This window comes from Lepidochelys olivacea (assembly GCF_965140295.1).
Source record: "Lepidochelys olivacea isolate rLepOli2 genome assembly, chromosome: 4".
Taxonomy (NCBI): Eukaryota; Metazoa; Chordata; order Testudines; family Cheloniidae; genus Lepidochelys; species Lepidochelys olivacea.
The window spans coordinates 47165176-47179909 of NC_140414.1; the positions used below are offsets into that span (position 1 = coordinate 47165176).

General features: G+C 44.2%; 1 protein-coding gene across 1 annotated transcript in view; it reads left to right on the forward strand.

The window, feature by feature from the left end:
* The first annotated feature begins 3573 nt into the window (after positions 1 to 3573).
* The window catches only part of FGF2 (fibroblast growth factor 2), a 64264-nt gene continuing 53103 nt past the window's right edge, over positions 3574 to 14734 (forward strand). Inside the window, exon 1 of the mRNA XM_084625938.1 lies at positions 3574 to 4560. Coding sequence (XP_084482064.1) covers positions 4383 to 4560 — 178 coding nt within the window. The 5' untranslated portion in view covers positions 3574 to 4382. The remainder of the gene's footprint in view (positions 4561 to 14734) is intronic.

Genomic DNA, 14734 nt, shown 5'->3' on the forward strand with positions numbered 1-14734 from the left:
GTGAAAAAGTTTTTCCTAATATAAAAATCTCCCCCACTGCAACTTGAGACCATTACTCCTTGTCTTGTCATCCGCTACCACTGAGAATAGTCTAGAGCCATCCTCTTTGGAACCCCCTTTCAGGTAGTTGAAAGCAGCTATCAAATCCCCCCTCATTCTTCTCTTCTGCAGACTAAACAATCCCAGTTCCCTCAGCCTCTCCTCATAAGTCATGTGTTCCAGTCCCCTAATCATTTTTGTTGCCCTCCGCTGGACTCTCTCCAATTTATCCACATCCTTCTTGTAGTGTGAGGCCCAAAACTGGACACAGTACTCCAGATGAGGCCTCACCAATGTCGAATAGAGGGGAACGATCACGTCCCTCGATCTGCTGGTAATGCCCCTACGTATACATCCCAAAATGCCATTGGCCTTCTTGGCAACAAGGGCACACTGTTGACTCATATCCAGCTTCTTGTCCACTGTAACCCCTAGGTCCTTTTCTGCAGAACTGCTGCCTAGCCATTCGGTCCCTAGTCTCTAGCGGTGCATTGGATTCTTCCGTCCTAAGTGCAGGACTCTGCACTTGTGCTTGTTGAACCTCATCAGATTTCTGATCACTCTTGGCTATGAGTGGTTTCTTCCAGGGAGCTTACAATGCAACTATGCTGCTTCAGTATTCTTGATATCAATCAAGGATTTATTACTAGAATTGGTCTGATAACTGCTGATCTGGGTGTATGCAGGCATAGATTCATTAACATCTGGAGCAGAGATCCCCATGATGCAGTGCTTCCCTGCTTTTCTGGTCCCAGAGTTCAGTGCAGTTCTCTGTTCTCCATTCTACATGCAAATGGAGATGTCTTAATCTTGTCACCCTTGTCAGGAGGGGTCTAGGTGTGTCTCCCAACGCCCTTCACTGCTCTCTGCAAGGCTTTTCTCTGATCAGTTTTGGTTCAAGCAGTGGCTGGTGCTGAGGTGGGGGGTGTCTTTCATGAGTCAGACAGGCTAGATACTGCACCCTGGTTCCCCAAAAACACAGAGCTGACTGGTATCACCTGGATGTGGGAATCTGAGGGCAAGGAAAAAATCCTTAAACAGGAGTTCATATCCAAAAGAGGGAAATGTTGGTGCTTGTCTTCATTATGGAATGTTACCATGCTTGAAAGAGACAAGGTAGATGAAGCAATCTCTTATTGGACCATTTCTGTTGGTGAAAGAGACAAGCTTTCGAGCTTCACAGAGCTCTTCAGGTCTGGGGAAAGTAACCAGAGTGTCTGAGCTAAATACAAGTTGGAACAAATGAAGCATAAAGGTCTCTCTCATTTTTGTAGACCATTTAAAATTAAGTGGGATATTAAGGGTTAGCGGGCAGTAGATTGTGTTACCAATTGTAATGAGCCATAAAACTAGTGTTTCTGTGTAGTCCATGGTTTTTAGTGTCTAGCAGTTAAGAATTTAAGTTCCCAAGTTTATCTTTTGAGGTGGTGTTGTGAAGGTTGCCTTTGAGGACAAGGACTGAGGACAGATACAGAATGATTGCTTTGTGGAAAGTGCTTGCCCATGAGTGATGTGGTGGTTTTTGTCTCATTTTTCTGTGAGTTAATTTGCGAGTGTTGCAATTGTCTGGTTTCACCCACATAATTGTTTCTGTGGCATCTGATGCACTGGCTGAGGTACACCACATGTTGTGATAATCATGCGTAGGACCTAGGGCTCTTGAGCGTGTGTTGGGGGGAGGAGTATTGATCATCATAACAGTGGAACTGTCTGCAGGTTTTGCCACACACCTCTGGGGGAAAAAGTCACAACACCAAGAATCATCACAAATGCTACAATGGGTTTCTCAAACTGGGGTCCACACACACCTGGGCGGCCACGAGGATGCTCTAAGGGGCACACGAGTCCTGTCTGGGGCTGCCAGCCCCGCTAATCAATTCTTTTCCCCGTCTCTCCCAGTGCCTCCTGTGTGCTGTGGAACAGCTGTTGAGTGGTGTGCAGGAGGTGCTGGGAGGGTTGGGTATGAGCGGGATGGGGCCTGCTCGGGGGAGGGAGTGGAAAGAGGTGGGGAAGAGGAGGGGCAGGGGTAGAGCGGGGACAGGAAGAAGTGGGGTGGGGGCAGGGCCTGGGGCTGAGCAGGACTTTTGGGGGTCTGCACAAAATTTTAAATCAAAATGGGGGCCCCTGAGTTGCTAAAGTTTTGAGAACCGCTATGCTACACACACCCCAACCTCACCAACCTATCAAGACTTCCTCTAACTGGAACCAAAGTATCTGTACTCTTTTGAAGTTCACAAGACTGAACTTTTGACCCATCACACAACCTGATAATGTTTGGCTTTGTAGTGATGAGCAGGAGTAGAAATAGAAGCAATTCTATTAAATATATAAATACACAAAAATGAAAATAGATTAAACACACAATGAATTTTAAATTTTATTACTGAAATGTTTGTCACAATATAGGGACCATACTGTTCCATCAGTTCTTAAGGTGGTGTTCAGCTTAAAAACTGATGGAATGATACAGCCCTTAAATTTTACATATTGTAACACATTTTTCCTTAAGTTTTTTGCTGGAATGATCTACAGTGCAAGCTTGTGTGCAATTGAATGATGTTCCAATTTAATTAAAAATCACACAAATTAACTGAACATGCTCTAACTCTGCTTAGATAGACTTCCATACTAATACCCCTCAGCACCATGATGTGTATGACAGTTACTAAACATTCAGAAGTTTTTGGTTTTTGTCTGATTTATATATTTTTCATAGCATAAAAGAAAGGGTAAAATGCATTATGCAGTAGTGAGTGTATTCTTCTGCTCTCATTCAGAGCCCCAAAGCTTTCTGTAATGCTTGTGTGGGTTCAATAAACTATTGCATTACCTTCTGTAATCAATAGGCACCAAGGATATTTTTCTGGCTAAATCAAATGTGGCTTTTCTGACTTTGTCAGACTTACTATGTGACTTTGAGCAAATCGTTTAATCTCTCTCTGCCTCACTTTTTTCATCTGTTAATTGGGTATAATTGTATTTACCCTCGTCACAAGTGTTTGTAAAAACACTTTCAGCTTAAAGTGTAAAGTAACGTTATGTAGTCTGTCCACAATACAGCTCCATCCCTATCAAGACTTTGTCTGCGCTGTTTTTAAGGGACTGCATTATGTACAATAATCTGAGTCCAATGGCATTGGAGTAGTAAATGCTGGCGGCTTGGTTCATTGCTTCTGTTGGCATCTGATCAGATAATAAGTGGGTAGGACTAGCTTGTGTTTTCCTTAGTTCTGTATGTCGACGTCCAGCTTTTGTAAGGCTTGCTACTGCATCTTTTGATATTGTATTTTCAATGCTATAACAAAATACCACTCTTGTATATAATGGTGCTACCCCCTCTCTTAACCTGTGTTCTACAAACCACTCGTCAGCAGATAGTTGGTTGCTATTGCAACTAAAAAAGTTAAATGCCTAACCAAATGGCTCTAGCCTGGTCTAATATTCCTTGAAGAGCAAGTTGGTCTTTCTGCAGCGCCAGCTCCCCCTGGCTCGCGCTTTCCGCGACATGTTTTCGAAATCTTAGCGATGCTGTTGATTTCCAGCCTGCAGAGCGATTTGGGAAGGGTACTTTCCGTGCGCCCTCCCTTGCGAGTGCGCAACCCTGTGTGGGCTAGCAGGGTGGAGGACAGGAGGCTGGCCGGGCGGCCAGGGGAGGCAGGGCCGGGCAGGGTGACGGTACGGTGGATGGGGAGGGAACCGCTTCTCCAGCTCGGCCGGTTTCTCCAGCAGGAGCAGGAGCAGCAGCAGCAGTCTCCCCGCGGCGCAGGGGACCGGCCCAGAGAGGCACCGCGAAGGGCGGGGGGCGGAGCGGCAGGGGGAGGCCGATGCGAACAAACAAGTCGCTGCTAGCTGCGCTCCCCCAGCCTGCGCCCCTCCGCGCCGGAGCTGGCAGAGTCCCCGAGGCGGCCGGGGGCGCGGGGCGGCGCTGGCTCCCTGCAGCCCCAGCAGCATCGCCGGGAGGCTGCGCTGTGCGCTGGCTGCTCGGGGCCGGGCAGGGTGACGGGCTCCCGGAGCCCGGGCGTTGCGCAGCTCCACCAGCCTCACTTGGCAGCCGGGACCCGCTTCCCGCGCGGAGGCGGTAAGGGGCCGGGGGGCCGGGCACTGCGCTGCCCCGCCAGAGAGGAGGGGCCGGGCCCCGGGCGGCCGGGGCTAGGGTGGGCGGCCACGGCAGAGGGCGAAGCCGGCAGGAGGTGAGGCTGGGCGGCCGCGGCAGAGGGCGAAGCCGGCAGGAGGTGAGGCTGGGCGGCCGCGGCAGAGGGCGAAGCCGGCAGGAGGTGAGGCTGGGCGGCCGGGGGGCCGGGCACCAGGGGGGCTCCCCGGCTCGGGGCCCCGCAGCGGGGCGGATGGCTGCGGGCAGCATCACCACCCTGCCCGCGCTGCCCGACGACGGGGGCAGCGGCACCTTCCCCCCGGGGCACTTCAAGGACCCCAAGCGGCTGTACTGCAAAAACGGGGGCTTCTTCCTGCGGATCAACCCGGACGGCAGAGTGGACGGAGTCCGGGAGAAGAGCGACCCGCACAGTGAGTACCAGCCTCTCCCCCACCCGCTCCCCATCCCTGCCTCCCACCTCGCCCTCTGCACCCCCTGCCCTGCCAGCTCCCAGGGGCACAGCCTGGCTACTCCAAGGGCTACCGGCTGCCCCCTCCCACCTATACACCGTTCATGGCACGTACCCACTGCGCCCACTCCGGTGATACCCTCACCCACACTCCCCTCCTCAAACCTGCGTAGCCCAAACTCCTCGCTGACGGTAAAATCCTGGCTTCATTGACAACAATGGCAAACTCCTATTTCAGCGGGGGCAAGATTTTACTCTAGGTCTCAAATCTATTCCTGTTACCTTCCTGTCCTCTGGATCTGAGGGCATGACTATGAAGACCTGAGTTCACTCCTACTTTGGTCACAGAACTGCTGTGTGACCTTGGGTAAATCGCTTAACCTCTGGGCTTCTTCACATTAGAGAAGCTTACTGTGTTTGAACAGGATTGGGAACATTTGAGTTAATGACACTGTCAGGACCAACAAGGAGTCCGGTGGCATCACCGGACTCCTTGTTGTTTTTGTGGATACAGACTAACACAGCCACCCCCTGATACTGTCATGACCATGACTTTGCAGTCTAAGTGTAGACTAGCTTAATTCAGGAATGTGGGGGTTTAACCGTGGCTAGCTGATAGGGTATCTCATCCTGGGCTACACCAGCTGCAAACTGTAGTCCGTATTTTGTCTAATTTGAATGCTCCCAATCCTATTCAAGCACAGTAAGATGTTCTTGCATATACAAGTTTTCTGCCTGTCTTTCCCCTGTCTCTGAAATGGATAGAATAACACTTGCCTACTTCAAGTGTTAAGTTTTAAAGCTAGTAACATGAGATACTTAAAGTATTTATTATCTGTACTGATCAGTCAGCTTTATTAATGGACAGTGTAGAGTTACGTTTCTGTTAAAGCAAGCTCACATCTTAAACAAGAAAGAAAAGTGTGGGGCATGTTTGTAAAAGTTTTCATTTTCATGTATAATCAGCTTGGATCAAAGGACAGTAAAAACAAGTGTAAAATACTTTGAATATTACAAAACTTGGCCTATATCCCAGACAGTATTCTTGTGGAAGTGGTAATACCTCTCCCAGTGCCCTCTCTCTCAGGGCAGGAAGAGGGTCCTGGGGTGGGAATGACCATTCACTTCCTTTGTTTTGAAAGGGGATCACAGTACATAGAATAGTTTGCCTGTTCTTGCTAACTGAGGATTAATCAGACACCTTGCGCTGCAGGAGGCCTGTTGTCCAACATGGAATTTTGTGGGTGGATCTTATTACTACTGTCGCCTTTTGCTTAGAGAACAAAAGCCACAAGACTTTTTAAAGTATTGAAAAGTCTGTGAATAGTACTTGCCAATCCAGTGACAATATCTTAACCTGTCCCACAACTGAAGAGCTGCTGGTGAATGATTTCCTTCAAATCGGTTATGCATGGCAGAATTACTATGTATCAGAGGGATAGCCATATTAGTCTGGATTTGTAAAAGCGGCAAAGAATTCTGTGGCACCTTTATAAACTAACAGATGTATTAAGTTTATGCTCCAGTACGTCCGTTAGTCTATAAGGTGCCACAGGACTCTTTGCCAGAATTACTATGCAGTCTTAGTCTCTTGCCATAGAGGATAACAGCCCTCTACCATGCTTCCTGATTAGTATACTACTAGATTTGTACTATCCACTTTATGAACCTTGACTAGACAAGGAACTGCTATGAGACAATTGGCACCAGCTGCAGAGAAAATAAGATTGTACTCAAACAGGCTCTTTTCACAAAGAGGTAATTGTGGCACGAAATTGACTAGGATTATGGCCCTATTTTTCATCGGCTGCTGGCCTGATCCTGAAATGCAAGTGGCATAGAAGGGAGACAGAAGAGGAGGAGGAAGACAGAAACAGAAAGAGAAGACATACAAAGAGAAAAAGGAGAGTAGGGTGGAGAGAGGGGAAAATGGCTAGTGTGCTACATCTTTTCCAATGAGAATTTGTAGACCTCAAAGGCTTACACTTCAAGTGTTCATATCCACACAATACACCTGGAAACCCTTTAATATTTTCTTCCAATTTTGGTTTCTAAATTCTGGAAGATATTTGCCAATAGCTTCTTCTAAAATCCTGGAGAAACACTGCAGGAGCCTGACACATGACCTGGGTGTATTGGGAGTGGGTTGGGGACAGCCTATAGCTGTGTTACTGTGTGATGTGCCTGTACATTCACTTTTTTTCTTGTAGATTTCTCAGATGCTCCTTGAAAAAAGGAAAATATAATGCAAATGTGTGTGGAGTAGTGTAAAATATTAAATTATACTCCATGTTACAAATACCATAAACCTTAATGCCTAAAGTAATATATAGGTATGTGGCCTGATTTTTTTTTTCCAGACATGTTGGTCACTGACCGCTCTGGATGCCCTGTATTAGAAATTGGGACATTTGTTTTGGTGTCTAAATATGGACCTAGCTGCTTAATTCTTTTCTAAAATGTGACTGAAAAGTCCCATTTAAATACTCAGGTTACTAGAACAATTTGCTTTTTCTAAGATTTCAGTTTTCATAAGGAAATGTAAGTTTTACATCATAATAGTAACCCTAATGATGTCCATGCGGTCTACCTTTTTAAATATAATGTACATACCCCGCTCCAGGCATCTGTTTGGGATCAAATGGAAATATTGGGAAAAGTAGGCATTCTTATACGAAAAATCTCATTCATTCATAATGCCCATCTTGTCACCTCATGAAGTAGCTGGGAGAGTAGCTTTGAAAGCTAATAAATTCAAATTTATGACTGAAGTATGGGTCTGTGAGGCAAACGCGCATGCTCTCTCTCTCTCTCTTTCCTGGTTGTGCAACCTCTCTGCATTTTCAGTTTCACCTGATTGCACTCCTATTCCTCTGCTGCCATTTTTCTTTGCATCTCTCTCTTTCGTTCCCTCCTCCTCTCTACTGCTTTGCACTTTTCTCACACTCTCACCTTTTAGTTCTCCAATCTCCCTTCTCCTGACTCCATCCTACTGCCTTTTTCCTAATCCCAATACTCTTTGCCTCTACTCCCTTTACCAACCTCCTCTGTGGTAGGCTGTGGCACCAGTGAGCAGGCTACTCTTCTATTCCAGACCATCTCGAGGAAGGGCTTACAGGTATGTTTCCTTTAAGGTCTTTCCCCTTTCCTGCCCTATCCCCACTCCCACATTTCTGCTACTGCTAATAACTTGAGGGGCCTAAGAAAAGGTTGTTTTTGGTATGCCTGGAGCATCATACTGAAACAACAAGCAATAAATAAAAGACAAGTCTTGGACACCTTCCTAAGAGGCATAAGACTGAAAATGTTATAAAGAAAAGTATATCTAAATTAAGTGATGCAGTTTTACCTTATGAAGCCTAACTTTCCCTTTCTTAAACATCAGTTTCTATGAGAAATGCAGTCAGGGGAAATGGATGGAATTATTCCAGCAGAGAAATTGACCTAAATGTTCAAGGACATTGATTCAAGGAAGATTTAGGAGAGATTCTTTTGCTAACTGTTCTTTTCAAGATTTAATTGCCTAAAGTTGTACTGGATGAACCCTGGTTCATTTCTGCTTTCAAAGGAAGTTCTGATTTTAGAGGGTGTGAAGACCTGTATCTGGTTGGAGCTGTGTCCAAAATATAATTCTGTAAAACAGTGTCTTATTTAGTTGTGTATGACTTTTTCCTTGATACTCCTTTAGTACTAAGGAGCATGTGTCCAATTATATATTCTGTTCCCTGTGTGAGACTGGATTGTTTTTTGCATTTGTCGTGTGCTTACATGAACTCTTAAATGTATATTTAACAGAAACAAGAAATAGCAAGTAAAAATCCTGTATGCTAGATGACTGAGATTCACATAGCTATAAAATAGGACACTACATGTATCATGGTAGATATTGCCATATCTCATATGCATTGTAAAATGACTTCAATGAAGAAATGGCAGTATGTCTTCTGACACACCCTGGTGTCTTGTTCGTTCTGAAATGTATGTGGCAAACCAAACACAAGACAAGTCACACTTGTGGAGTTTATCTTTTACAAGAAGTTCTTTGCAAGCTGTGCGAGTTCTTCTGGCTGAACAAGGCAGCACAAAGTATCCAGTCAGCTTAGAAAGTGTTTTAGAAAATCCTCAGACGTCTGTATTGAAATGACTACTGAGCAAACGAAGTGGTTCACTTGTCCATAGCTTCCAGGAGACATCCAGTAGCACAGCTTGTTTCCTTCTTGGTCTTTCTCTCACTTGGAAATAGCTAGAATTGATATAATTCCTTAACTTCCATCCTGCTTTGCCTCAGGCCAGGAGTACAGTATGGCATCCTGGAAGGACTACATTTTCTAGTAATCTTTCTCCTTGATCTCCTAGAGACTGTCTAGGAACTTCTGAGACAGCTTTGTCCCTCACTGATCAGGGCGAAAGGTGTTCCAGCCTACTTTGTTCATGAACTCCTGTTGCTTTCCTCTGAAGACTTAAGAGCCGATATACAGTCCTTTATTTATTTGTATATTTTAATGTATTAAGTAACAATTTGGGATCATAACATTTTAAAACCATTATATTTTATCATTATTCTAAATTACATAAAGCAAGAAATATTTGAAAATAATTAAAATGTTCACAACCTTTTGTAGTGTCCTGATTAAATAAAGGGGAAGGTAGAAATATGATCCCTTAAGCTGAGCCTAGTATAATCAAATGTGATATGAAAATGAACTGAAACCCTTACTGATCCTGAGCCAGACTTTAAGGCTTCAGTAGCCAGCATCTCTCATTTGGGCACTTAAATTAATGGTTAGATTTTTTTTTCCCTCAAAAGCTTTCTGCACCCAGAAGCTCCTGTTCTCATTGGGATTTGTTGGGTGCTGAGCACTTTTGAAAATCTGACCACTTAAATTAGGTACCTAGATGAGAGCTGAGTGTTTTTTCCAAAAAACAAAACAACAACAAAAAATTAGTCCCAATTGTGGGTTCTGAACACTCCAGAAAATCTGGCCCTAGACATCCAGTCACATCACTCTTTTCACATCACACAAGTTATTCCCTCAAAAAATTATTCACTCTGAAGACCCACCCATTAAGTTACTTTTTAAGTTTTTTTTTTTTTAAACTGTTTCAGTTGTTAATCCCAGCCATTCCCACAGTGTGTGTTTTTGTCCATTTACAGTAATAGATGAGGAGGTGTCAATTCCAGGAGAGGCAAAGTTGCTTTTGTAATGAGCCAGCCACTCCCAGTCCCTATTCAAGCCCAAATTAATGGTGTTAAATTTGCAAATGAATTTTAGTTCTGCTGTTTCTCTTTGAAGTCTGTTTCTGAAGTTTTTTTGTTCAAGGATGGCTACTTTCAAATCTGTTATTGAATGTCCAGAAAGATTGAAGTGTTCTGCTACTGGCTTTTGTATGTTACCATTACTGATGTCCAATTTGTGTCCATTTATTCTCTTACGTAGGGACTGTCCGGTTTGGCTAATGTACATGGCAGGGGGGCATTGGTGGCACATGATGGCACATAACACATTAGTAGATGTGCAGGTGAATGACCCGCTGATTGTGTGGCTGATGTGGTTGGGTCCTCTGATGGTGTCGCTAGAGTAGATATGGGGACAGAGTAGGCAACAAGGTTTGCTACAGGGATTGGTTCCTGCGTTAGTGTTTCTGTTGTGTGGTGTGTAGTTGCTGGTGAGTATTTGCTTCAGGTTGGGGGGCTGTCTGTAAGTGAGGACTGGCCTGCCTCCCAAGGTCTGTGAGAGTGAGGGATCGTTTTCCAGGATAGGTTGTAGGTCACTGATGATGTTCTGGAGAGGTTTTAGCTTGGGGATGTACATGATGGCCAGTGGTGTTCTGTTATTTTCCTTGTTGGGTCTGTCCTGTAGTAGGTGATTTCTGGGTACCTGTCTCTCTCTGTCAGTCTGTTTCCTCACTTCCCCAGGTGGGTATTGTAGTTTTAAGAATGCTTGATAAAGATCTTGTGGGTGTTTGTGTCTGTCGGAGGGATTGGAGCAAATTTGGTTGTATCTTAAGCGTTGGCTGTAGACAATGGATCGTGTGGTGTGTCCTGGATGGAAGCTGGAGGCATGGAGGTAAGTATAGCTGTCAATAGGTTTCCGGTAAAGGGTGGTGGTTATGTGACCATCACTTAGTTGCACTGTAGTGTCCAGGAAGTGGATCTCTTGTGTGGACTGGTCCAGGCTGAGGTTGATCATAGTGGGATCCAGAAAGTTGTTGAAATCCAGGAGGAATTCTTCAAGGGCCTCCTTCCCGTGGGTCCATATGATGATGTCATCAATGTAGCGCAAGTAGAGGAGGGGCACTAGGGGACGAGAGCTGAGGAAGTGTTGTTATACTGTGGGGCCATGCAGGTACCCATAGCAGTGCCACTGACTTAAAGGTATAAGTTGTCCCCAAATCTGAAATGGTTGTGGGTGAGGACAAAGTAGCAGAGCTCAGGTGTGCTGTGACCTCATCAGGGATACTGTTCTTGACCGCTTGTAGTCCATCCTCATGTGGAATATTGTTACACTATATCCACCCTGATCGAATTGGCCCTGTCAACACTGGTTCTCCACTTGTGAGGTAACTCCCTTCTCTTAATGTGTCAATATATTTGTCTGCATCTGTAATTTTCACTCCATGCATCTGAAGAAGTGGGGTTTTTACCCATGAAAGCTTATGCTCAAATAAATCTGTTAGTCTTTAAGGTGCCACTGGACTCATTGTTTTTGTGGATACAGACTAACATGGATACCCCCTGATTTTTTTGTCATAGTCCACCTAAAAATTCTTCCCAGCTCTGGGATGCAATTTTCTCAAAGGTAGCACAGCAAAGGGAAGAAAATATATATTGTGTTTTAAGACTTACTGTGTAACATCATCTATACTTGCTGGTATGGCATTGGAGTAGAGGTGCCGCCTGATGAATTCTCCTTTACCGGAATCCAGCTGCCCAGCACAAGTCCCATTGGAACAGACAAAGAATGAGAGAACATATGCCATGGAACATGCTTTGCTAATCCTCCAAGCAGAGCTACTATCTACTGCAGCATACTTGCCTGCCTACTAGATGTGGCCTCTAAGGTAGGGGACCACACTCTGGATGTGGTCAGTGAGTTACCCTAGCATTTTCTTGGATACTGTGGGGACTCTTGGGGAAACTTTGCTTTTTGAGTAAGATAAGCCAACACTTCTCCCAGCTCCCTGGTGTGTGATTTATGCCTTAATGTTTGAAAAGTGCTTTGAGATCAAACGTATGATATAGGTAGTCACTATTTATTTCTGTTATACAGAGTAAATACTGTACTTGTGCTTTAACTATTAATCTTGGCAGCTGTTTATTTAAAGTACTTTGTGAATTCATAGAGATGATCATTTAAATAAGCTTGTGGGCCAAAAGCTCCAAATGCTTACTCCTGCCAAAACCAATTTTATGACCCAAAAATAAGGGATTAAATTTATGGGCAATATTCTGGAGCTATGTTAGTGTAAAACCAGTGCAAGGTCAGAATCAGGCTCTAAATCAGGGGTGGGCAAACCCCTGAGGGCGGCAACTGGGTATGGAAATTTTATGGTGGGCCATGAAAGCTCATGAAATTGGGAGTTGGGGTGCCAGAGGGCTCCAGCTTGGGGTGTGGGCTCTAGGGTGGGGCTAGGGATGAGGGGTTGGGGTGCAAGAGGGCTGCTTTGGGCTGAGACCAAGGGGTTCAGAGGGCGGGAGGGGGATCAGGGCTGGGGCAGGGGTTTGGGGAACAGGAGGGAGTCAGGGTGGCAGGCTTTGGGTGGCGCTTACCTCAAGCAGCTCCCAGAAACAGCGGCATGTTCCCCCTTCAGCTCCTACATGGAGGTGTGACCAGGGGTGTCTGCGCACTGCCCTGTCCGCAGGTGCCAACCCTGCAGCTCCCACTGGCTGCGGTTCCTGGCCAATGGGAGCTGCGGGGGTGGCGCTTGGGGTGGGGGCAGTGTGCGGAGCCCCCTGGCTGCCCCTAAGCATAGGAGCTGGAGGAGGGATGTGCCTCTGCTTCCGTGAGGAGTGGAGCAAGACCCTGGCCCCGCTCCCTGGCTGGAGCCCCAGAGCAGGGAAAGCCCCAGACCCGACTTCCTTGTGGGAGCTTAGGGCCAGATGAAAATGTCTGGAGAGCCATCTGCCCGGGCTGTAGTTTACCCACCTCTGCTCTAAATGTTCTACTAAAAGACATTGTCTCTCTTATTACCTTTTTAAGAATAGAAATGTTTGTTCCTGTACTTTCCACTAAGAAAAATTAGACCAAGTTGCTAATGTTTTTTGACCTACAAATACTCATAATACTCTGTGCAAACCTGTGAGTTCATTCTGGGGTTAGAAATGTTTTCCAATAAAAAGCAGTTTATGGAAAGTGAGCTGTGATTATTTGTTGAGTATTATTAGTATTGACGGAATAGACAGGGTCTAACCCTTGAAATCAGTGGGAGTATTTCCATTGACTTCACCATATATTGGATCAGTATACTGGAATTGTTACATCAATTGCTACGGAAAGCTATTAAGTGTCAGCTTGCATTTTGGATAAATGCTGAATAGCAAAAGATGTAACACACTAGCAGAATTATCAGTCCCCTCATTCAAAAGCTGTATAAAATATGACTTATTTCTCATGATCAAACTTATACCCTGAAACATGCCCCCCAATATCAAGGTGACTGGTGTTTTACACCGTAATAATTTGAAAAAGGCCGGATTCTCTGCATGATCAGCTCTAACAAGTAGAGGGCTAATAATTTAATTTAGATGTCAACATTTTATACATCTTACCTTAAGGTATCCATTTTATAAACACTTATTTTTTAGTATTCTTGCAATCCTGAGCTCTGATTCATGCTCTCAATTCTTATGATCAAATTCTTTGAGGTGTGTCGTCAGTTTTCACTGCAGGAGGTGTTATGACCTTGAAGGATCAGGCTCAAATTCTGCACAATATTCTTTCAGTTTCAGCTTTAATTTCCTTTTTCAGAATATTCTATAAAACTTTTTTAAAGTAATAACTGCCTCTTTTTGTACTTATTTAAATTCTGTACTGTCAACTTGAAAACTAAGGAGATTTTACTTCTATTTAGGTCTAGAAATTGAGAATAGGGGGGAAAAATCTAAACTGGAATAATTCCTATATTGCCTAACTTGTTCAAGTAGCTCACCATCTGCGTCCAGAACTGTTTCTATATGAAACAGTTATTTGGGTGGCAGGACACAATGCACGGAAATAATCTGCTTCAGTGCTGATACCAGTTCCAAGCAAGGGGCCAGATTTATCTCAGGTGTAATTCTTTTGTGATTTGTTATAAAGTCACCCCCGGGATGAATTTGGCTGGAGATGTTTAGTTGAATTGATTCATCTTGATCACTTTCTCAAAAGCTTTAAAGACCTCACTGCACTGAAATGTAAAGTTATAAACTATTACATTTTTATCAAACTTTGTTGTGATAAAATGATCTTAATTCAACAAAAAAACTGAAATTTGTATTTTGATTATATTAAGTAATGTTTCCAAGGAATATATTTAAAGTTTACGAATGACACATTCCAAGGTGTTTCAAAATCATTTTTGAGATGAGTGTTCATATTATGAAACTGATTTATAATGCTAGACACAATTGGTGTTTTTTGCTAGTGATGATATAGAAGTGTCCATTTTCTAGACAATAAGACTATGTTCCATTCCTTATGTATAATTTAGTGGAATTACTGTTTCAAGTAAGGGAACTATTAAGAATGCCTAATTTATTGTGATGTAGAGGCTACATATCTCTGTGAATTCCAAGACTATTGCATATCCAGGGCAAATTTACCCTGAAGTTAAACTGGGATTTAACTGGGATATAGAGGACATCACACCTGACTGTTCAAACATTCACAACTAGTAACTTTCTATTTCATTAGCCAGTGTGTATTCAAGGCTATGTATTTCAAAGTACTTCCTTGCTTCTTAAACGCTCAGCTGTGTGCCTTGTAACATTACCTGGGTCATGTTATAAACACCTAGAAATGTACTGTACTATCTCTTGTGTCCAGCTGATTTCTCAATAATACAATCAAAAAGATGTGTCCAGAGTTCTGATGCCATTCAGAATTCATCTTCTTTGTGCAGTTTTTTTTAAATTTTCAGGATAAAGTCAAATTTCT